The 26,699-nt window shown below is 33.6% G+C and overlaps 1 protein-coding gene across 2 annotated transcripts in view; it reads right to left on the reverse strand.

The window, feature by feature from the left end:
* The window catches only part of LOC145259834 (uncharacterized), a 39,645-nt gene extending 27,122 nt beyond the window's left edge, over positions 1-12,523 (reverse strand). Inside the window, exons 1-3 of one of the 2 annotated variants that reach the window (XM_080117660.1) lie at positions 12,235-12,523; positions 6,393-6,515; positions 1,051-1,081 (exon numbers count right to left, since the gene is read on the reverse strand). In XM_080117660.1, the coding sequence (XP_079973786.1) occupies positions 1,051-1,081; positions 6,393-6,437 (76 nt within the window). In that variant the 5' untranslated portion in view covers positions 6,438-6,515; positions 12,235-12,523. The remainder of the gene's footprint in view (positions 1-1,050; positions 1,082-6,392; positions 6,516-12,234) is intronic. The other variant, XM_080117661.1, reaches the window with a different exon arrangement.
* Positions 12,524-26,699: the final 14,176 nt, after the last annotated feature.

Genomic DNA, 26,699 nt, shown 5'->3' on the forward strand with positions numbered 1-26,699 from the left:
AAGCTTCTTTCTTTTAATAATTACAAGAAACCTTCTCAACCACCAATAGCTATGGCTAATGATACATTACCTGAAAGTACTTTGTTCAAACTCCTTGGCTTAACGTTCACATGAAACATGAGTTGGAAAAGATTCATCGAGGACATTGCCAAAGCTGCTGCGAGGAAGGTGGGCTCTCTCTACCGTGCCAGAAAGTTACGTACGCCTGAAAGTCTCCCGTAGCTCTACAAGGCCATCATTCGCACATGTATGGGCTATTGTTGTCACATTTGCGCTGGTGCACCTGCTACTATTTTTCACTCCTGGACAGGACTCAAAAGAGAGTCGCTAACCTAATTGATCCTGAACTGTCAGCTAGGCCTCAACCTCTATCCCATCGACGAAATGTTGCATGCCTCTGCCTGTTTTACAAGTATTTTAATGGTGGATGCTCTGCCGAACTATAGCTTTTGTATCCTCTCGATGTAAATACCCCTAATAAACCCGACAAGCAACAAAATCCCACCCCTACACAGTAAAGATCGACAGATACCTGAAAGTCTTCTACTCTAATAATTTCTTCCCCAGAACTGTTAGACTTTGGAATTCACTTCCGGGTTTCTGTTTCCCCGACTGTACTGACATGCAGAAGTTCAAGTGTAATGTGAACTGTCATCTCGCTGCTAAACTCCGTACATGGTGTCCTTGCAATTATGTCCGAGATAGTAGCCGCCTACATCAAAGTGGCACTATGCCTTGTGTGAGGTGAAAATACAATAAAAGAATAACAAAAAAAAAACACAAAAACCCCCAAAAATTCCTATGTGTTGTGAGAAGAGGAATGATGTTTATCTGTTTTATTATTTATCCATCTGTTCATAAAATCAGGGTCTTAAAGTTAAGATTTTAAATTTCCCGCTTTTGCCGAGGTCAGACAGCTCGTTATATAAAAGGAGAGTATTATATCTCGTAATTTTTATTAAGTCAGAAACTAGTGTTTTGGATTGGACATTTCTTGGTTTTTATTTGGCGAAGGAAGAGTGGGGGGATAGTGGAAGAAGCGATATTTACCTGGATATACACTGGCATTGGTTACAATTACCTGTAAATAACAATAATAATAATAATAATAATAATAATAATAATAATAATAATAATAATAAATAATAATAATAATAAAAATAAATAATAATAATAATAAAATAATAATAAAAATAAATAGTAATATAATAATAATAATAATAATAATAAAAATAAATAATAATAAAATAATAATAACCATAATAATAATTACAATAATAATAATAATAATATAATAATTATACTGAAAATAATGATAATAATAATAATAATAATAATAATAATAATAATAATAATAATAATAATAATAATAATAACCATAATAATAATTACAATAATAATAATAATAATATAATAATTATACTGAAAATAATGATAATAATAATAATAATAATAATAATAATAATAACAATAATAATAATATGATATGAGCATAAACCAAAAGTTTTATAAAAAAAAGCGACAATGTACAAACTTCTCTGGGACATTCACATACAAACTAGTAAAGTTTTTAGACATTCGAAACCTGACATAATTTTCCTAAACAAAAACAAGAGAACGTGTTCAATTATTGACACACGAGGTGCCTTTAATAAGTTTCCAGCCATTTCTTCGTATGGGAACTTTTATTGATAGTACACTAAGGAAACTCTAGTCCCCTACTAAGTAATCTTCTCCGGCTGCAATGCACTTGTTGTATCGTTCTAACAATTTCCGGAAGACCCCTTGGCTCTTGTGTCAATATGTCAATGACCCTCGCAACAGCCTCTTTCATTTCCTCAATTGTCTGATAATAACAGCTTCTAAGGTTTTCCTTGAGCTTGGGGAATAAGAAAAAGTCACAGGGAGCAAGGTCTGAACTATAAGGAGGACGAGGAACTGTCTTGATGCTCATCTTAGTAAAATAATCTGTAACAAGGATGGAGTTCTGGACTGTTGCATTGTCCTGTTAGAAAAAGCACTTACTCGAATTGCAGAGTGCTAGCCTCTTCTAACGGAGTCTCTCCCTGAACCCCCTTAAAACCTCAATATAGTATTCCTTGTTGACTGTCTGTCCAGTGGGAACCCAATGCATTTAGATCATGCCCGTGCTGTCAAAAAGTGGATTCTCATAAGTTTCTGGGTGGATTTGTTATGTCTGGCCTTCTTGGATATGGAAGAGCGAGCATGTTTCACTGGATACTCTCTGTAAGGGTAGCTGCGTGTGTAATTATAAGATGAGGGTTGCGCAATCGCCATCTATACCTCTCCTGAATCAGCACTGCTGGAGTTCAGTGGCGCAAGGATAGATGCTAGATGACTGGAAACAATGCCGAGAGAGCACATGCAACAACACTTGGAATTCCCAAATGGTTACCCATTTTAGTATACACCAGGATGAACGTTGCTTAACTTCGGTGATCTAACATGAACTGGTGTGTCAATATGAGTGCGGTTAGAATTTCTTTATAAATGAAAAATGTAGACATAAAATTGTGAGATGAGAAAATTTTTGTATTTATTTATTTATGTGCGGACTGTTATCCTCATCTTCATTGTTGCTGTTTCACCACGTTTCGACCAACTCATTCTCTGGCCTTCTTCAGATGATTAACCACAAAGGGATAGGAATGCTGGATCTCCTAACTGTATCCTTATTAATTAATGCCTTCCTTTTATTGTTGTCTCACCATGTTTTGGCAAACTAAACCTATAGCCTGATTTCGGTAGTATTGAAATCGCTATCTTCAATCAGTGCTCACATGGAACCGTAGATTTTCAAGATCTCCATCTGCTGCGCCGCGGGCCCCAAAAGACGATCAAGGTTGGAGTTTTTTGTCTTATAAATCCGTTTACGTTCCTTTCTGGTCTCCCATTGTCGGTATTATATATTATTATTATTTTTTTAATTAGAATCTTTTGAGATGAAAAACGTGGTGAAACAACAGCAATTATGAAGATAAGGAAAGCGGTTGGAAAATAAATAAATAAATGAATAAACAAACAAATAAATAAACAAATAAATAAATGAATAAACAAATAAATAAATGAAGAAATAAATAAACAAATAAATAAATAAACAAATAAGTGAATAAACAAATAAATAAATAAACAACTAAATAAACAAATAAATCAATAAATGAACAAATAAATAAACAAATAAATGAATAAACAAACAAATAAATAAATAAACAAATAAAAAAATTAACAAATAAATAAATAAAAATGAATGAATAAATGAATAAACAAATAAATAAATAAACAAACAAATAAATAAATGAACAAATAAATAAACAAATAAATAAATAAACAAATAAATGAATAAATAAACATATAAATAAACAAATAAATGAATAAACAAATAAATAAATAAACAACTAAATAAAAAAAATAAATAAATGAACAAATAAATAAACAAACAAATAAATAAACAAATAAATGAATAAACAAACAAATAAATAAACAAATAAATAAATAAATGAATAAACAAATAAATAAATAAACAAATAAATAAATAATTGAATAAACAAATAAATAATTAAACAAATAAATAAATAAATAAATGAACAAATAAATAAACAAATAAATAAATAAAAAAATAAATGAATAAACAAATAAATAAATGAACAAATAAATAAACAAATAAATAAATAAATAAGCAAATAAACAAACAAATAAATAAATAAGCAAATAAATAAATACACAAGTTACTCATCTCAAAGGATTTCAATAAAAAATAATGAAATTTTTTATTATAACATTTCGTTTTTCTCAATCATCATACATAAAACTTTGTTCATGTTTTAGTTCGCACTTGTTGAGCAAGCAATAGGATGCCCTTCCTTCGGTTGGCTGGTGGAGACCCTAACAAATTGATTTTATTGATCAGGTTCTATAGGAATTTCCAATTTCACATTGCCTTACTACATTCGCATATAAGTGTTACTTTTTGAGGTTTGGAAATATTTCCGTTAGCTTTAATCTTTGATTTAACACGTTTATGTTAAAAGTTTTGAAAGTGATGAAAAGAGCATTTCGAAAAGAACCGGAGAAAAGAAGAGAGTAAGCAATCAGAACCATTTGTGTTTTAATGTTCGTTTGAATTGCATCTCGATGTCTAATCTGATACAAATCCATACTCAAGTTCCATTATTACACAGTCTCGTCATCTATCGTACACACATTGATCCTTATCCTAGATTTGTAACGTGTTCGTTACAGTTCAAACATTTTTCGGGTCCCCACGCCATCTGGCACCATCGAAAAGGAAAAAACAACAATAAATAAATCCGACTCGGCTTTTCTTTCTGTTTTAGCAAAAGGCGTTTATTACCATTACTTTCCAAACAATGCTTTTTGTTTTTTCTAAATGTTCATTTCATCTACCACCATGAAATTAACAAAACCCTGCCGTGTCGACACCAGCTTAACAGAGAGCCTTGACAGAGTTCCAAACCGGATTTGAAACCTAGTTTTAGCAAACGGCATTTATTGCTCTTACTTTTCAAACAATACCTGCTTCTTGTTTTTTTTCTAACTGTTCCTTTCGTCTGCTATGAGATTAACAAATCTCCACCGTCTCAACGCCAGCTTACATGTCTCTTGTAATCATTGTGGCGCTACACGTCTATCTCACCCTGTAAGCATTTTATTTCTTCTCCGACCTTATGATGGCATTAGCCAGCAATTTCTCGCTTTCGACTTTACACGTCCATTTTTCCTCGACACCCATTGTTCTTCTCCCGACCACATGATGTCCTTATTTCTTTTCTTGTCATGCATTCTCGCGCACACTTCCTAATTTGCATACGGGCTTTTTTCAGCTACTGCTGCTAATATCTTCGCAAATCTATCTTAATGCTGATGCTGACATTTTCGTACGCGCTCATACGCGCTCTGTTACAGAGTATCACACGGGTTTTGCTAAATGGTGACCCCTAAGTGAAATAAAATGCCAATTGTACATCATCGTTATACTTAATACAGTTTAAAGGCATTATATTTTTATTCTTTTAGATAGAATCGCATTTGAACATTCAAACAATGCTCAAATTAAAGATCAAACTCATGCACTCATTAGTAACATTAATATTTCTGTATGCTTGTGAATCCTAGACTCTAACAGCAAAGACTGAAAAACAAACTGTCACGTAGTCTATGCTAGAATTTTGTGACTCTAGAATCGTTTCAACTTTTACATACCGGACATTGTTTTTGTCTTTGGCATTCATGTTTGATTTTGTAATTCAAAGTTATATCTAAGATCCTCTAAGACTCATGATTATTTTGCTTAGTGTGAATTCTCATTGCTAATCAATCCAAGCCAAGATCAGAATTATCTGTCACTTTCTTTAATCCTGAGTGATACATGCAGTTGAGATTAGGTTCTACCGCAAAATACTTGGTATTTCCTACAAAGACAACATTAAAAATGAGAAATAAAAAGCAAGCTTGTGGGCGCTATGGAAATCTCTTAGTCATTGTAAAACGGCACAAATTACAGTGGTATAGCCATGCAAGGAAATCAACAGAACTTACTAAAACAATAATAAAAGGGGCAATAAGAGAAGGAAGAAGGCGTGGAGGAGAGAAGAAAAAATAGGAGGATAACATAAGGGAACATTATTACAGCAGCATTATTACAATAGCACATGATAGGCGGGAGTGGAGAAGTCTGGTGAGAGTTTCTGCAAAGCCGCTCCCCCTACGATCAAGCAAATTACTGGGATAGATAGATAGATAGATAGATAGAGGGATATATATATATATATATATATAGATCGGTAAATAGATAGATAGATAGATATATAGATAGATAAATAAATATATAGATAGGTAAGATAGGTAGATGGATAGATAGATATATAGGTAGATAGATAGATAGATAGGTAGATGGATATATATAGATAGATAGGTAGATGGATAGATAGATAGGTAGATAGATAGGTAGATGGATAGATAGATAGGTAGATGGATATATATATAGATAGGTAGATGGATAGATAGATAGACATATAGATAGGTAGATGGATAGATAGATAGATAGCTATATAGATAGGTAGATGGGTAAATAGATAGATAAATAGATAGGTAGATGGATAGATCAATAGATATATAGATAGGTAGATGGATAGATATATAGATATATAGATAGGTAGATGGATAGATAGATAGATAGATAGGTAGATGGGGAATATTCATTGTTTACTTAAGCTTAAATTTTACAATGTGCCAATAAGTATAAGAAAAGAGAAAAAATGAGGAAAAGAGAGAAAGAAAGAAACCAAGAAGGAAAAATTACAAGGAAGAGAAAAATAAAAGAAAAGGGGAAGTTATGAAAAAAATTTACATACCAGAAAAAATCCTGCAGATAACACGCTGAACAATGTTTGTTTCATGGCGACGTATTCCTCTTCTTTTGACCTTCTGTTCGTCCCGTTGAAGAATAAGCTGTGTCTAATAATTCAACCATAAACCTGGTTATATATATATATATATATATATATATATATATATATATATATATATATATATATATAGAGAGAGAGAGAGAGAGAGAGAGAGAGAGAGAGAGAGAAAGAAAGAGAGAGAGATTAATACACAAATGCCATTATAACAAGCTACGCAGAAATATGTGTGCTTTATTACCGAGGAAAACGATCAGGTTAATTGCGTGAATTTACATTTTAGGGTTGTTGCATAGTTAAGCATAACTTTCTTTACACGTTTTGTCTGTTGCATTATTCGTTCGTGATGTATTGGCATTTTGTACTTATTCTACACTCTAATCTATAATATAAAGCTGAATGTCTGTGTGTATGTGTATGTGTATGTGTGTGTGTGTGTGTGTCTGGTCACGAAGGGGCTCCTATATGGTTGACTATTTTAAAAACCTGATTACGTGTAATGATAGAAGATGTATCGAGACACAGGAATGGGTATGTTTGATCTGGCAGAACGGTGGTTCATTAAAATTGTGGGATCTGCGTTCGCGCCTGGTCTACAAAGTATGGAAATAAAAAAATTAAAAAACAAAGCAAAACGTTTACAAGTGTTTTTGATATAGATGTACATAAGAATACTTTGATAAGTATGTTTTAACTTAAAATAGGGATGATATAATAAAATTGTTGGGCCTGCGTTCGCGCCTGGCCTCCATAGAATGGAAATAGGCACAAACTTTAATAAAGACTTTTCATATCTTTCTACGTAAGTATACTTTGATAATTATGTTTCAGTTTTCAGAAATATGGTATAATAAAATTATGGGGTGTTCGTTCTCGCTCGACCTCCATAGAATAGAAATATGTCACAAAGTTTAACAAGGTTTTTTAATATAGATCCACAGAATATTGTGATAAGTGATTCAGTGTGAACAGATATGGTACAATAAATTATGGGGTTTATCTATTTTATTTTTACTTTCATCATATTTTGCTTTGGTTTTGATACCCCCAAATTCGAAGCTATCTCTTTACAACCCTTCCTTTTCATAACCTATCATACTTTAATAAATCAAAGTCCATTTTCTGTAGGCTGTTTTTGAACCCAGTCAACGACAGGTACTTTTGCTAGTATATATATATATATATATATATATATATATATATATATATATATATATATATATATATGTATGTATATTTACTCCTGTCATGTAGCATTTTATTACTGCGAGATTTCCTTGCCAAAAACATGCAAATATTTTTTAAAAAATCGTGCAGCTTATGTATGGGCGAGAATCTAGAAATGTCAAAATCTAAAAGCGTAAAACGTGCTTAATCGTAGAAGTGACATAGCCATTATCTGTAGACACAGAATAAATTTTACTAATTGTAGATCAAACTAACAAAGAGAAGCCAAACCATGAGACAGAAAAACTTCGTTTGGTTGTCACGTTTTATTTCATATAAATTCTCATTGCTATTGTCATTTAATATCTTATTATTGCGAGTTTTCATGGGCTAAGGCGTGCAAATATGAAGAAATTTCGTGTACTTTACATTTAAGCGAGAAATCTATAAAATAATGCATTAAAAATTTAATAAAACAACAGTAGAAATTGTCAGTAATGTTTACCAAGAAGATTTCCTACACGTTGAGATAGAAGCAGATTAATACAACTAACAGAAAGAAAGCCCTTTCATCTCAATTATCTCATAACGACATCCCCTAAGATTTTCCTTGAGCTTGGCGAATAACCAAAAGTAACAGGGAACAAGGTCTGGATTATAAAGGTAGTGAGGAACTGTCTTGATGCCTATCTTGGTCAAATAGTCTGTGATTTCTCTGAGTACCCTTAGGACAAACTTTACGCAAATCTTCTGCATCTTCAGTTCCTCATGAATAATTGTGTGTACAGTTCCCACACTGACATCAAACTTTGCACTTATTGTCTTTATAGACACACGGCGGTCCTTATCATGCCTTCCTTAAATCTCTCATGCCACTTAAAACCTGATGCTTGATGCATGCAAGATGGTCCAAAAGCAGTCTGAAGATTTCAAGACGTTTCTGTGGCTTTTTTCCAAGTTTAAAACAGAATTTTATTGTATATCGTTCTTCTAAAATATAAATGCATACGTTTTACAGCGTTATTTTTAATGTTTTTATTGGTCCCCGGATTTATCGGAGAAGGACCTATGTTTTCAGTGGCGTGTGTTCGTCCGTCCGTCCGTCCGTCCGCTCGTGCGTGCGTCCTTCCGTCCGTGCGTCCGTGCGTGCGTGCGTGCGTGCGTGCGTCCGTTAGTCCGGACGAATTCAGATAACCGCCCGTTAGTTTTTCCTGAAATTTTGCTAGAAATTGTATTTCATTAAATAGATGTGCACAGTAAAAATGTTTTTTTTTATTTTATTTATTTTTTTTTGTGAAAATTCCCGTTGCGCCCCCAGGGACTCTTTTTTCATATTTCTAAACAAAAACTTGATATGTCTGACTATATGGTGTTTTTTCACGGTGATTAACTCAAATATACATGTGTTAAGACCTGAAACTACACCGTTATCCATTTACACTGGGATTCGGCGTCCCCAGGGGGTCAAAAGAAGTCAAAAATGCCTCAAAATGGCCAAAAATGACATTTTTGCTCAATAGTGTTTGATCCATCCATTAGATTTTCCTGACACTTGGCTAAAATGTGGAGGCCATTATTTTTAATATAAATTCAGTATTGGTGACCCCGGCAAAATTCTGGTTCGCATCCCTCTGGAACTTTTAGAGCTAAAAGAAAACATACCTTTTTGTAGCTCTTTTTTTCATATTACTCCAGAAAATTATGTATGTCCATATATTGGTTTTCCATGGTACTGAATTCAAATATACATGTGTTAAGACGTGAAACTGCATCGTTTATCCATTTTTACTGGGATTCGGCGTTCCAAGGAGCTCAAAAGGGGTCACAAATGACCCAAATTGCAAAATATAACACTTTTTACACCCATAATTTTTGCCCCATCCATTAGATTTTTCTGAAACTTGGCGAAATTGTGAAGGCAACGTTGGCCCTTCACCCTTCTCACGTTCATCATTTCTTCACTATTTTTTGTGACGTCATCTCACAAGCAGCACCAGAGGTGGACCACGCACGCGCGGCTTGTATGCAATTGGATTTAGCTCGGATGACAAAAAATAATGCTGGATTTCACCTCTACAGTTGATTTTCTGATTTTATTTATATAATGACTTAGATACAAGTTTAAAATGCAAAAGTTAAATATCATGGTTCGATTATTCATTTTGGATACGCCCCTGTCTTATAAAAGAACCTACTGTGGATTTTATACGTCAAGTCCTTCTGCTTATGCTGTGATATAACTTCTAAAATGTACTTGCGATGTTAAACTGTTCAAATTGATCAAAACCAGTTCCTTTTTTAATGGGATTTTTTTTCGATTTTATAACACAACAAATAATGAGAAGTACGTCAGCCCGGCTGCCACATATGCATAACAGATTTTAAATTGTATCAGACAACTTGCCAACATATTTCTATTTCTTTCTGCGTGTGCCGATATTCAATTCATTACTTCAAGTCGTTTAATACTAAATCTTTTTTTACCTATCTCTCGATAGCTATATGAACCTGAAATCATAAAAATGGTCAGTCATTTCATGTATAGCAATAACATACTGAATTTTCAAGGATTTACAACAATTTAAAATGCCTGTACAAAGAAAGTATGAAAACTTATTGAAGCCACTATATACTATACATAAACATCGATTCTATATGATAAAACTTGAAATGTAATATATGCTATATCTGTTAATTATTTGAGAGTTTGTAACGTGTTGAAACATTAGTAAAATAAGGACAGAACTTACTGGCAAACTGCACAGTCGTTAGGTACGCTTAAATATGATATTTTAATGTCTGCATATTAAGTATTTATTATTATAGAAGCAATTCACTATCGATTATTATATTTGTATCAGAAGTCTTTGTCTAACGCAAAGCAACACAACGTTTTGGTTTAAACGTCAAGCAGAGGTTCGCTAGTCACAAGTTGACTCGAGTAGAGTTCGTTGTTCACAACACGAAATATACGCCGACGTTCTTTATTCGAATGTCTTAAACGCTTCTTCCACTCCTCCCAGTGACTCACCTTTTATGATGTTTCGGGTACACCTAATTTGCATATACCACACGAGGCTGCTCGAGCTGTACGCGTGACCGGAGGCTTTAAAAGACAACAGCCGCCATATTAGGCCTCTTTTTTTCTTTTTCTGTCTTTCAGCCTGCTGCCGAGAGATTCTCACCCGTTTCTGAGGTAGCTCCTCTCTATGTCTATCGCAATATTAAATGCTAATATATAGCAAAGAAATCAAAATTATTGATAATACACATATTTTAGTTCAGCGTCTCCCCTTCTTTCAAAATTTTTAATTTTATTAGTTTCGCTTACCTTTTCATTTCCCTCAACCAAATTCTATTTGAAACGTAAGAAACGAAAATTATACTTCAAACGTAAGCATGTACAGATGAACGAAAATTCTATTTCAAACGTGAGCATGACTGTCAGATAAAAATTCTATTTCAGACGTGAACATGATAGTCAGACGAGAATTCTATTTCAAACATAAGAGTTATAGACAGACGAAAATAAACGTGACAGACTGACAAAATTCTATTTCAAATATAAGCGTGGCAGATAGGCGAAAATTCTGTTTCAAACGTAAGCGTTACAGACTGACGAAAATTCTTGGTCACACATAGGCGTGACAGAAAGACAAAATTTCTATTTCAATCTTTAAAGATTGGTCAGTCATTTCATGTATAGCAATAACGTACTGAATTTTCAAGGCTTTACGACAATTTAAAATGCTTGTACAAAGAAAGTATGTAAACTTATTGAAGCCACTATATACTATACATAATAAACATCGATTCTGTATGATAAAACTTGAAATGTAATATATGCTATATCTGTTAATTATTTGAGAGTTTGTAACCAAAATGTAATAGCTGTATAGTGCGATGAAAATGTGATTTGAAGCAAGATGTGCTGAAGCATATTCTAATTCAATCGCAAGTATTTTAATTACGATGTAAGCAACGAAAATTCTATTTCAAACTTAATTGTGTCAACCGACGGAAAATTCTATTTCTAAAGCAAGTATAACAGACCGACGAAAATGTTATGTCAAATGCTAGCGTAATAAACCGACCGAAATGCTATTTTAAAACATAAACTTTTAGAAACAGCGAAAATTTTATTTCCTTTACAAGCATGACAGATTAACGAAAAATTATTAAAAACATATGCATGAGAGAACGACAAAAATTCTATTTCAAAAGTAAGCGTAACAGACAGACACAAATTCTATTTCAAACGACAGACTGATGAGTAGGATATTTCAAAAATAAGCATGACAGATCGACGTAAATTTTATTTCGAACTTGAGCGAGGCAAACGAACAAACATTCTATTTCCAACACAGGTATAACTGATCAACGAAAATTTTATTTCAAATGTAGGCATGACAGACTTGCGAAAATTTTATTTCAAGGTAAGCGAGACAAACGAACTAAAACTTTACTTCAGGCAAAGATTCTACAAACCGACGAAAATTGTTATTCTAAACTAAGCTTGACAAACAGACGTAAATTAATTTACGATACGACCGGCGGGAATGGCTTTTATAAGTTTTCTTAATTAATTCGATTACTTCAGCTCAAAAATAAAGTCACCTACCTCAGATCGGAATCGTTTGTTTCAATGTTTCAAATAGAGCTCATTGTAAACGTTCGTCTTTGGAAGTTTCCAACGTTGATTGACGAACAGGATTATAGTTTTTTTATAAAGAGGCACTGGACGTGAATCACCTTCAATTCTTACCACGAAGCTCGCAAATTGAACGGTCCAATTAACAATTTATTGTTTTTTATATTAGTTTTAATTACGTACGTGTGAGCTGCATCGGAGATTAGACGGGTTGGCCGGAAGGGGTATCGTGTTGGTTGTGGGACAAAGGTTTGGAAGTGGATATGTCAAGGTTGTGAGAAAAGGAGGTGTAGAGGGCAAGGAAAAACCGAGCGATGAGGTGAAAGAGGGTGGAAAGTAGGAGGTGGATTGAGTGGTGACAGACGGAGTCTGAGAGGCAAATTGTGAGGAATGAAGAGATTGTAAGTTTTCAAGTAGAAAGAGAAAAATAAGCTGGAAAAAGAAATATAAAGAAAATGAAAGAGGCATAAAAGGATACAAGAATTAGAGAGAGAGAGAGAGAGATAGAGAGAGAGAGAGAGAGAGAGAGAGAGAGAGAGTAAAATAGTGTAAAGTTTTCTGCGTGTAAAAAAGAGGAAAAGAGGATGAAGAGGATATGATGCAATGAGAAAAAGAGAGAGTAAGAAAGGGTAAAGTTTTCTGTGTGCATTTCTAGCTAAAAGCCAACAACTACAAAACAAGCACCCACAATTACGTTTCTGATTTTTTAAGATGTGGATTGACTATTCATATCATTTGGATTATTCAGACAGCTGCTCTCACCTTGAGTGTAAAATTCCCGAGATCGACATAACAATTCCGGTAGACAAAAAAAGATTACCAAGTTCGACAAGAAACACCCGAAGAAGGTCGGAAGTTACATCGACCCAAACGTTGTGCAAATAACACCCAATATGAGTACAGTAGTCCGAGGAATCCAAATAATATAAAACATGCATAAAGTTGGTATTTTCTTCATTTGTATTTCCCAGGATGAATAAGATCTAAATTAAAAAGATATATATTCATTCTGTAGAGGGAGAAAAATACACCAATTTTCCGATTCGGATATCGATTCCAATACAATGAAAAGTTAAAGTTTTTCCAATTACTTATTCCGATTCCGATTAATCGTTCCAATACGATTTGTCTAACCAGGATAAACTACGTTGTAACATTTGTATAGTACAGCTGTTAATGTTTGCTACATTAGTAGAACAACAAAGGCTACTTTGACAAGTGTGGAGCTACGTTAAATCTATTTCAACCTGTATTTTTCTGTTTAAAATAATAAACCTTGATTTGTCTAACAACAAAAAATACGTTGTACCATTTGTATAGTATAATTGTTAATGTTAGCTATAGTAGTAAAAGAACCGGGGTTACTTTGACAAACGTGGAGCTTCTATGTTACATCTATCTAAATATACTCTTTCACCGTTCCGTTCTGTATTGTCAACATTGCAATCCGCGTTATTTAATTCATACTAAATTTACTTTTTTTTATATCTTAAAACGTAGATTCCAATAGAATTACCGATGCTGTTCTAAATTCGATACAGTTATCGATTCTAAATTGTTTAAATTTCTAAATATCGAGTTATAAATTTTTTTTCTTTTTAATTTGGTGATCGTATAGTGGCGAGATATATAGATTTAAGTTTCCTTAGTTGTTTAAAATCGATAACTATTTATCCTTTCATCATAAGTTACAGCAATTGAAAATTGAGTTTTCCTCTTATAACACAGAGAGCGATGGATCCAGGGCGAATCTATATATCTATAAAAGTAAGAATGTGTGTGCGTGAATACACATCTCAACCTATATATTACACGAATTCTTAGTCTAGAGACTTGAAATTTGGTATATAGGGTATTCAGACTTGTGGAGATTTTTTAAATCGGTTTTCACCCTAAAAAAGTGCCGCTAAGAGGTCAAAATTGAAAAATTATTACTTGGGAGAAGGGGTCATCGAATTTTAATCTGTTTGCTGTTTCACAAATACGCATGCGCAAATCGCTCTAATGTCAAATTGTTCATGTTAAGATGAAGTAGGTTTGAAAACACTTTTTCGAGAACGTGTCAAGCTGGCCTAATAGTTATGGTACTTGCCTCACTATCTTTAGGCTTTGGTTTCAATCTCAGCCTGCGTGTTTTTTTTTTTTTTTTTTTTTTTACTTACGCGAAGTGAACTGTTTAGGAAAACCCATAAACTCGCATGCACATGTCTCAATTTCTTTCGCCTTTTTTTTTTACTTCATTTTTTAAAAAAAGAAATTTAACTTTATGTTTAATACCTACGGTGTTTCGCCCGGCCCCTGCGGGGGCTGGGCATGAATATCAAAGTGTAGTATCTGTTCCGGAAGATACTGCAATCAAAGACCATATGTGGGGGAAACCCCACATATAAGACCATTGCTCTCGAGCAATCAGTTATTGGTCACTGTAGAGGAAACCCTTCATATCAATTGTCACTATCCAGTACCTCTCGGGGGAACTGGTCCCCTCCCCTTCACTCTCCACGTTAAAAAACGGCCTTGTGCCTAATTTGCTAAGTGGGGAAGCAAATAAATAACGGTGTTTCCGTTTATAATAAATAAGAGTACTGCATGGATTAAAATATCATTTTCTGCGTATTTTACGAACAGGCAACATTAGGCGGCCTGCTAATAACACTATAAATTTCTAGTAACACTATAAATTGCTAGTAACACTATAAATTGCTAGTAACGCTATAAATTGCTAGTAACACTATAAATTGCTAGTAACACTATAAATTTCTAGTAACGCTATAAATTGCTAGTAACACTATAAATTGCTAGTAACGCTATAAATTGATAGTAATACTATAAATTGCTAATAACTCTATAAATTGCCGGGTGCGTTACTTGGTTTGTCAAAGGGACATTTGTTGCGAACGGGAACAGCAACCAGGGGAATAAACCATATGTGCATATAGAGGATAGACGTTCGTCTCACCAGCTAGGGGTCACTAGGTTGATTTGGGTCGATTTAATACCGACCACATCTGCTGGTGGGTCTCTTTTGACGTCATTACGGGCAGGGTTTTATCAACGTTGCTAATAACAGAGACCGTTGGGCTGGATTGAACACTTGTCCAAATAAGCGACAAGACATCTTTTTTTTACATATGAAAATAAGATTATTTTATTTTAAACAATTAGCATATTGATTGTAGACACACGTTTTTCGTCGGCCGGCGCAAAAATGCTATGCGTTTCGCTAATGTGGTGTTTGGATTCACAACTTCAACCGTTAAAACAATTCTTCTTTCTTTGCAAGAGAAAGAAAGATTTTTGATTGGTTGTTTTTGTTTTACGGCATATCAACCCTTTTCAGGTTATTTAATGCCGAATCCAAAAATTCGGAAGAAAAATGTTTTAATAGAATATATTTGTTGTTTTCAAGTCGGTTTCTTTTTAACCCATAGTTGGGACCCTAACAGGTACTACCACTCCGGGTCAGAGTGGACCTGGGAACAATGGCAATTAAAGGGTGGCTCCACACTTCCCAAAGCCCGCAAGCTGGGGCCTCACCACTGGATATAGTTTAAGGTCATGTCCAGAACCAGAGAGAAAGAGACTTATAAGAAAAAGAGAACAACAAAAGAAAGGGAGAGAGATATATCAAAATATCATTTAAACACTACCGTGTTTGGATGAATGGTTAAGTGTTAGTTTTTCTCATTTAGAACTGCTTTAAAGTTTCACCACTCACTCATGTGATAGTACTATATATATATATATATATATATATATATATATATATATATATATATATATATGTATGTATATATAACTACTTCATTTAATCACATAAATTAATATACAAAAACATAATTTTATGCATAAATTTTCAGTATTTACTTCAATAGTGCTCAATACATAGGTAGAGCTAGGTAGTAAGTTATAAAAATATATATGGCGATTAAATTACACAGAATATCCCGCATTTCATTCTCATGAGAATTCGTCAGGCATAAGCCTTCACGAGAATGAAACGCGGAATATTCTGTGTAGCTTAATCGTCATACTTACATAACTTACTATATATATATATATATATATATATATATATACATACATACATATATATATATATATATATATATATATATATATATATATATATATATATATGAATAATGGTTGTATAGATTGGTTTCCTAGAAGTAAATCCAATTAAGCCTGTGTGATTATTAAAGAGTGCTCAATGGAGGACAGAGCTGGTATATAATCTATTTATTATACAAATATCATTGGTTACATATGTGCATACATGTTTCAGTGGAATCCTAATTAAAGGTGACCACTTCATCAGACAAAAAATCAATTTTAGTCATTTAGAACTGCTTTAAAGCTTCACCACTCACTCATTTTTCGACTAAATTTCAAACAATTATTACAGTTTATAGATCACCTTCTCAGCTATATTTTGAAATGATAATGCTCAATTTTCGTACATTAAGACAAAAGTTATAATAAAATTACTGGTGTTCAAAAGTCCTCAGAATAAGTAAGGAGCGTTAGTAACGGTTTCTTCTGATTGGCCGTTGGTTACCATAGCAACTTTTTCAACATTGACGTTTTAGAGACAATTCCTTTTGATTAGATTTTGGTTACCATAGCAACTTTTTCGTAGACACCTACATAAACTATACCGGGAATTTCGCTTGCATGCCATCTTATTTGGTTTATATAGAGAGGGAGTTAACAAAAATGATGCTCTTTGCCGTGATAGAGCTGATAATATGTCGCTTAAAACATCACCTGTTAATTCTGTTTTTCTCTTTTTAGCCGTGCTAGGGCTGACAATCTTTCGCTGACGACATCGCCCATTAATTCTGTTTCTCTCTTTTTGTCTCTTCTTTCTGTTCATTTACTTAATTACGTCTTTTATTTGATTTTATATGTAGACAATTTAAGAAGTTGGTAATAATTTTTTATGGATTGTTGACAATGTGCATGATATTGAACATAAAAAAGAAAATATTATTTCAAAGCAAAGCCTGGAAAAATCATGGATTATATAGAAAAACGAGAGCATGAAAAGTAATATGGTTAAGATTAAACTAAGAAAAGTAAAAGGACTAGTTGTAAAAACTGGAAAAGAAAAAGACAAGATATTCTAGTAAAAAATACAATAAATTTATAACTTGAAATATTGCAGCATTAAGAATAAAAATCAATTTAACATCATATATAAATTCTTAATGCTGCAATATTTTAAGTTATAAATGTATTGTTTTTTTTTACTAGAATATCTTGTCTTTTTCTTTTCCAGTTTTAACAACTAGTCCTTTCACTTTTCTAAGTTTAATCTTAACCATATTACTTTTCATGCTCGCATTTTTCTGTGTAATAGAGACATGCATACCCGCTAAGAAAACAAAGCGGCTGAAATATTATTTTGGTTTTTAAATCACCGGCGACAGCAGCCAGGTTTAACTTTCGAGCATCTGTGTGTGGCTTTGACTTTTTTGAGTTTTATAAACAACTGTCAATCTCAAAATTTGGAAGGCCTAACATTTTGAATATCTGCGTCATGCCGTACATAACAAGTCTAGCACAGGGTTCACTCTGCGAGACCCCCCCCAGCTGTGCCACAATTATATTAAAAACAATGAGACACAAAAAAAAACGCGTGCAGGAAGATCACTACACCAACGCGCCAAAAGCTCTTGAAGAAAAGCAAGGGAATCGATCAGACAGAGGTTACTTTGACAATTACTATGGTAATCCGAGTTTAAACTGTATTTTTTTAGTTTTAACTGACCAACCTTGATTTATATAGTCCCTAAAATTACGTTGTAACATTTTAATGATAAAACTGTAAAATATTTTACATCCCCCCCCCAAAAAAAAACACGCATGTCCTTGTGCCCAAACTCTTGCTAAAGAGGATAAATATATTCTTTTCCCATTTCATTGCAAGCAGCGTTTTTTTTTTTATTAATACTTAATTAAATTTTATATTTTAAAACGTAGAAATGTTTACACCTGGTCTCCACCAAACGAGGGCAACTTGAAACGCCAGGTTATTTCCTTAAGCGATTTGTATACAAAACGTTCCGTCAAAACTTGCAATCGATTTTCAAAATGTCAACAATGTTATAGCAAGCCATTATTACTTCAAACATCCAGAAAAACAAACATCAAAGTTGAAAATAATGTATATTCTTATCAGGCAAGTTTAATTATAAAATACAAAGTTTTTTGTCCACATCTTGTAGATGAGGAATAATAATCTGAATAATTTAGAAATATTCTGAATACAATAGCGGTTTATATATATATATATATATATATATATATATATATATATATATATATATATATATATATATATACATATATATATATATATATATATATATATATAGCGGTTGATATATATATATATATGTATATATAGCGGTTGATATATATATATATATATATATATATATATATATATATATATATATTCAGAATATATAATTATCGCCCTCATTTGGGCTCATCAGTTAGGCACATTCGAACTCAGGATTCGAAACCCAAGCCTCTTGCACGCGAGGAAAGCACTACAAACCGAGCAAACGAGCCACACACAAGAAAGTCTTATTAACTATCATAGATCAAGCAAACCGCAAACAAATCCGACAGCGGAATGCACCTACCTTCGTCTCGAACAAGAAATGTGATCATCGCAATCAGCCTTAACCCAAGTCGATGTCTCACTAGTATGAATTTATACTTGCTAGGGATGTCATAACGCAAGCCTATCCTAACGAGCAATGTATTTTCAGAATGTGTGAGAGAATATATAATTTATCCATTGCCAGACTGATGAGCCCAAATGAGGGCGAAACTCGAGTCTTAAACTTTCGGTTTGTTGGCTTTCGTGGCTGTGCTGGCTGCAATGTTGATATATATATATATATATATATATATATATATATATATATATATATATATATATATAGCGGTTGACCTAGATATATATAAAGCTTTTGACAGGATATGGCACGATGGTCTTCTCAGGAAAATCAGGTCATATGGTATCACTGGAAGAATACATAACTTAATTAAATCCTTCTCAAGTAAGAGAAGAATCCAGGTTGTCGTCGAGGGTCGTATATCTGAACAATATAATATAAATGCGGGAGTGCCTCAGGGGTCAATCCTTGGAGCTTTATTATTCCTAATATTTATAAATGACCTCTCTGATAAAATTGTCTCTGAGATAGGTATATTTGCTGATGACACCACGTTCTATAACAGCCCCAAGGGGAAAACCAATGAACACATATCTAAGGAAATGGCAGAAACACTAGAGGAAGACTTCCAATCTGTAGTAGAATGGGGACAAAAATGGATGATCACATTCAATGCCGCTAAGACTAAGCTTGTTTCCTTTAATAATTACAAGAAATCTTCTCTAACACCAATAGCAATGGCTAAAAACAGATTATCAGAACATACTTCTTTTAAATTCCTCGGCCTACCGCTCAGAGGGAACAAGAGAGCATTGCCAATGCTGTTCCGAAGAAAGTGGGATCTCTCTACCGTGCTAGAAAGCTACTTACGCCTGAAAGTATCCTTTACCTCTATAAGGCCTCCATTTGCCTATATATGGAGTACCGTTGTCACATTTGGGCTGGTGCATCTGCTACTAGTTACTCACTTTTGGACAAGGTTCAAAAGAGAGTCACTAACCTGATAGGTCCTAAACTGTCGTCTAAGCTTCAACCTCTGTTCCATCAACGAAATGTGGAATCCCTCTGCCGGTTCTACAAGTATTTTAACGGTGAATGCTCTTACGAACTACAAGCCCTTGTACCCCCTCGACGTAAATACCCCGACAAACTCGCCAAGAAGCTAAATCTTACCCCTTCACAGTAGAGATTCCTAGGTATGAGAAAATCTTCTACTCTGATAGTTTCTTTCCCATAACTGCTAGACATTGAAACTTCCATCCGGGATTCTGCTTTCCCAACTGTACTGACATGCAGAAGTTCAAGTGTAATGTGAACAAACATCTTGCTGCTTATCTCCCTTCATAATATCCCTGCAACTTATGTTCCCGATAGCATCCCCCTACTTCAAAGTGGAACTGTGCCTTGTTTGGGGTGAAAATTGAATTTTATATATATATATATATATATATATATATATAAGTGAACGTGTCTGTGTGTCTTTCTGTCTGTCTGTCTGTGTGTCTGTGTACATTTTCTACCGCAATAACTGTCAATTTTTAGTCTGCAGACGCGAAATTTGATATACAGGGTACTGAGATTTAGGAAAATCTTTGTAATCCGTTTTCGGCTGTTAAGGGGTCAAAGTTCAACGATTTGACTTTTGAGAACTCCTCCGACAATTTTGGGTCTAAACACTTGAAATTTTAGATATGAGTTCCTTGGACAAGGATCTAACTTAATAACTTGAATTGAACCCAAAACAATAAATGTTAAGGAGTCATAATAGTAGTCAAAGTTAAAAAAAATTAACCTCTGCGGTCAAATTACTCACACAATTTCTGGTCTAAACATTTGAAATTCTACATAAAGTGTATTCAGAGATAGGGCAAGCTTTTTAATCGGTTTGGGTCGAAAATTTTAGTTACCAATATATAAATGTATGCATGTATGTTTGCATTCCTGCCTAAAACTTTCGAAAGAAGCGACAGATTTTACCAAAGTCAGTATCGTTTTGAAGTTCATCCGTTCAGACGACAAATATCGAAAAATTGGCTAAAAACATTAATATCTTCACCTTCAACTTGGCACTTTTCTACAGGGGGGGGGGTCGCTTTTTTGCCGATATCTTTGAAAGTCATCCTCTCCTTTTCGATTGTCTAGCCTTAATTTAAACATAAGTCATTTCCGGTTTGGCAGTGGTCGTAACAGCAAAGACGTCAGGGGGTTTCCAGTTCTTTTCTTTCTTTGCGGTACGGGTTCGAGCCTGACTTCCTACTACCACTTTTTTTGCTCAACATACACATCCAAACACCCGGGCAACGCCGGGCTGAAATGTTAGTATATATATATATATATATATATATATATATATATATATATATATATATATATATATATATATACTAGACTACCCGTGACCCGTTGGATCAGTATGTTATATTAACTATGGAATTCATGTATGAGCGTGACACCTGTGACGTAAAGAAAATAGTTTTTTTTTTTTTTTTTTTACATAACAGAAACATTTCTATGAAAGTATATTAAAATAAAAAATCACGGACGGATCACTCAAACGTGAAAAAAATCCCCCCTATTCGTGTAAAGTTACCTATTTTTCCGAATAATCGCTCAAAAATCGAAAATTAAACATGATTTTCCTACGAATCGAACGGCGATGAATGTCATTTAGCAGCAAAAATGCACATGAACCTACGGATGAGAAATATAAGAATGAAAGATCAATATTGGAATTCTTCAACCAAGTTATAGAAAATTAAAATCTAGAAAAAAAAAAAAAATTAATAAAACCTGAAACAAAAAATAAAACCTTGATAAATAAAATAAAGTAAAACTAATATTGAAACAGATTAGTAAATGTGTCAACAAATTAACCGTTCTCATACAACTATTTTGTATCTGGAAATGTAAACAAAAAATAAAAAAAGAAGGAAGGAAGGAAGGAAGGAAAGAAGGAAAAGGGACGGATAGAAGTAGTAGTAGTAGTAGCCTTGGCTTTACTACAATTGTTCTTATGTTTGTCAACTGGTTAAAGTTGTTTAGTTGTAAGAAAATAGCGACAGTATAGTTGTAATAAAGAATAGTTGCAAAACACCCCCACTCTTCCAATGTAAAATAATAAATTCGAAATAATAACGTTAATATTTCAGTGCGCAGGTCAAAATCTGAAAAAGAAGCGATTTGTGTTTATTTATTTATGTTGTCTAAATGTTTATGCGCGCATGCGCAACCGGATATCGTAAACCGGAAAGTGGGTTACATCACTCGTTGCAAGGACATTTGAGTTTTATAATTGTATATATATATATATATATATATATATATATATATATATATATATATATATATATAATATCACAAGTGAGATATAAATGAGGAAAAATCGATAGATCATAATGGAAAAGCTAGTTTAGAATACATGCTGCATAAAACTGGTGATCACCCGATCGAACTTTGATTGATTTTCGTATTCAAATAATAATTATTGAAATGAAATAAAACAAACAGAATGTGACATAATTAAAAATCGCAATTAAACATTTTTTTCTTCCTTTGTTCAATCTATATAATTATGAACTCTGGACCGCACGGGCGTCCTTCCTTGCTTGCTGCCTCGCATATTGTCTTTGACAATCGGACGATTCCATCTTAAAAGAAAAGGACGACAGGTGAATTTTTATATGGACGTGGTTCAGAGGCTAACGAATGAGGGTAGATATTAGTATGTTTTGGTTTCGATTCTAGCTGATGGCACCCAAGTCACACATACACACACACATACACACACATATATTTGTATATTTTGGCAGCAAGTCGTTATTCAAGCACGTCTGATTCAACACGACGGAGTTCTTTTGTTGGATAACTTTTAATTCGCCGAGCGTTTCTTTTTATATTTCTGCTGGCATGTTGTATATTATGGCGCCCAGTAGTTGTTGTTCGGCCATATTCTTCTCAAGCGCTTTCAATCGGTACATCCGATCGTCGTCAGGAGCGATTGTTGTTGTTGTTGTTGCCATTTTCTTTATTGAGGCTTTATGCATTTATAGTTTGTTCTATTTTTTTTAAATTGGTTATAAAGGTAGGTTCTGGATGGGTAGAAAATACGTAATCTGCAGAAATTAAAATATCATATTTCAGCGTACCTAATGACTGTGCAGTTTGTCAGTAAGGTCCGTGCTTACTTTTACGAATGTTAGAAAATATAAAATAATTGACAGATATGACAAATACAGGGTAACCCCTAAAAAACAAAAGCTAAATGGAGGTCATCTAGAACATATGCCGTAGAACGGAGAAAAAAAGGCCAAAGACCCTAGTGTTTTGGTGTGATGTTTTGAATATAATAAACTAGTTATGACCAAAGTTTCATTTCATTCGGACAAAACACTAAGAAACAGGGCCTTATTAGAATTTGGGCCCGTTTTGTTTTGGGGGGGGGGTCACCCTGTATTACATTTCAAGTTTCATCATATATAATTAACAGATATAGCATATATTACATTTCAAGTTTTATCATATAGAATCGATGTTTATGTATAGTATATAGTGGCTTCAATAAGTTTCCATAATTTCTTTGTACAGGCATTTTAAGTTGTCGTAAACCCTTGAAAATTCAATATGTTATTGCTATACATCTTATGAGATGACTGACCAATTTTTATGATTTCAGGTTCATATAGCTATCGAGAGATAGGTAAAAAAAGATTTAGTATTAAACGACTTGAAGTAATGAATTGAATATCGGCACACGCAGAAAGAAATAGAAATATATTGGCAAGTTGTCTGATACAATTTAAAATCCGTTATGCATATGTGGCAGTCGGGCTGACGTATAACCACGTCTCATTATTTGTTGTATTAAAACATCGAAAAAAATCCCATTAAAAAAGGAACTGGTTTTGATCAATTTGAGCAGTTTAACATTGCAAGTACATTTTAGAAGTTATATCACAGCATAAGCAGAAGAACTTGACGAATAAAATCCACAGTAGGTTCTTTTATAAGACAGGGGCGTATCCAAAATGAATAATCGAACCATGATATTTAACTTTTGCATTTTAAACTTGTATCTAAGTCATTATATAAATAAAATCAGAAAATCAACTATATGTTCTCTACAGTGCAATGTAGACTACAATGTGTGTATACTAAGTCTATGCAGAGAGGCATGTGAGCTCCCTACCCTAACACTAACACTACCTTCTGGTGCAATCCAGCGTTATTTTTATCATCTGAGCTAAATTCAATTACATAACAAAACATTAAAAATGACGTTCATAAATGTATAAATGTATATTTGCATATGCTTAGAAGTAACACATTTAATCAACTTACGCCTACCAAGTTCCATTTTTTTTTCAATTTTGACCCTTGAGCAGCTATTTTTACCGGCTAAATGCCAAATCGAATTTTTTCCACAGGTCCGAAACCCCTATATGTCAAGTTTTAAGTCTGTGGACCTAAAAGTGACAGAGCAATTTGGTAGAGACCGTTCCGCACACAGAGAGACAGGGTCACTTTTACACACACACACACACACACACACACACACACACATATATATATATATATATATATATATATATATATATATATATATATACTAACAGGCCACCCGACGTTGCCCGGATATTGCATCCAATCAATATTTTTTCTTTCTATTGATACGTAATTCTAAATTGATTTGTACTTCAAGACCTTTTATACCCGATATTGCAAAAAGAAAACAATTTTTATTTGTCCTTTCAAAGAATTTTTCCACGCCTCTAATCTAGACATTTACCTATTATTGTTTTTTTTTAATATTTAACATTTTAGGTTATCAACTAACAGTCAATCTTCTTACCTAATCCAATTGATAAAACAGCCGGAGACGTTATTTATCTAACTCCCACGGCTTGAGGATGCGACACAAGGGTAAGAAAGAGGCATCGATTGGGCCAGGGAATACTCTGGCCTATAAAAAGTCTGGATACCCTCATCGGAATTCTGAAGTAGGGACGGTTCAAGCGATGAGCAATAAACTAATCCTTTCTCAAAGAGAGAAGGCAAAGCCTGGGAGGATGTGTCTCTGAAACTGTTGTACACTGGGGGAGTAAATATTATGTACGTGTGTCTAAAATCGTGCATCGTCTAGTGGTACAAAATTTTCTAATGAATGTGTGTATACGGAGTGTATATACGTTTGTATATGTGCGTCACAGTCACCTATATGACGTGTGTATATATGTGTGTTCGTCTAATCTAGTTTTCTATCGTTCATTGAATTGATGCGTGTATAACACTTACGACAATATTGGTATATTAACAGATACATTTAAACAACGAACACGTAACATTGGCAACAGAAAGGGACAAATAACAGTTCTCTGTGGTAACATTGGGCTAATTGGAGAAATATACCTGGTCTGTCTTTCCTCTCGTTTGACGGATCCTCGGAAAAACTGCATAGGAGATTTATCCCAATGAATCAACAAATTTCCGGTAGTATTCTCTGCAATTTTATTTAACGATGTTTCCTCATTGAAAACTGCAACACTATCTTAAACTAACGCACGCTGATCCCCACCATCGTCGTCCGCGGACCGTTTTCCTCCTCTCTCAACTCCGACCCGTCTGCTCCCTCTTACTTCTGATTCTTGACTAAATATACGTGCTTTTCTAAGTTCTACCCTAAGTTTACGCCACTTTAAGTGACCTCTACGTAAGACTACGTCAAACTCTAGAGGTTTGCCTATTTTTATATTATCGTTTGCGTTCTAATATTCTTTTCTATAAAACGCATCTTATCATAAATATTTTTACTGTAAATATTTATTTTGCTATGAGAACAGTCTATTTTTACAAATATTATAACGATCATAATAATCGTCGACTTACACATCTTTCGGCGTTGCCGTACCAATATCTAACAGAACTTCACAGGAATAGCAACGTACTGCAGTCAACAGGGAAAAGGCTATTTCAGAAGTGATTTGACTGTTGATTTTGGTGCCGAAGAAATTCCGTGTTTGTTCACTCGTCAGAAAAACAGATTGTATAAAAAGACGAATAAAATTGCGCCTTTTTTTTTTTTTTTTTTTTTTAAAGACTATGATGTTTTGGAATTAAAATGTATTAAGTATTACGCATTACATCTAAAGAAAAAACACCCTTTCAATGAGTAAATATCTATCTATCTATTATATAAAAAAAGAACTTCGTCTCTGTGTCTGAATTTGCTCCATATATGCTCTGAAATGGCCGGGCTGAGTTATATGAAATTTCACACAAATGTAATTTATGTATCTGTGTTGTGAGACCGACTTACCTGCACGAGGGACCCTTTCAGTACTATATATTTGATGTGAGATAATCCTTTCAGGGAGTAATATCGTAACACTGTAGAATCAGCAGGAGTACTTAGTACTCAGTGCAAACAACTACCCATAATGGACACCACCGGATTGTAAGCTTTATTTACCCTTTACCTATCCGGGTAACCTTTTGATTAATATATCTCTTCCTAGTCCCAACCTTGAGCACACATAAATCTGGCAGTGTTCTTAGATTTTGTACCGACACATTTTCTATAACTATCGATAATCGATAATCGAAAATATCCGATGAAGAAAAAAAACAATCGATTTTGACGAAAATTGACACCTTATCCAGTCTAGCATCGCAAATGCATTTAAGAAGTTTTGTTATCACACATGCAGAAAGGCCCGGGATATAAAATCAACAGTAGGTTAT

The sequence above is a fragment of the Euprymna scolopes genome, chromosome 35 (genome assembly GCF_053919585.1).
Source record: "Euprymna scolopes isolate OS-2025 chromosome 35, ASM5391958v1, whole genome shotgun sequence".
NCBI classification, from domain to species: Eukaryota; Metazoa; Mollusca; class Cephalopoda; order Sepiida; family Sepiolidae; genus Euprymna; species Euprymna scolopes.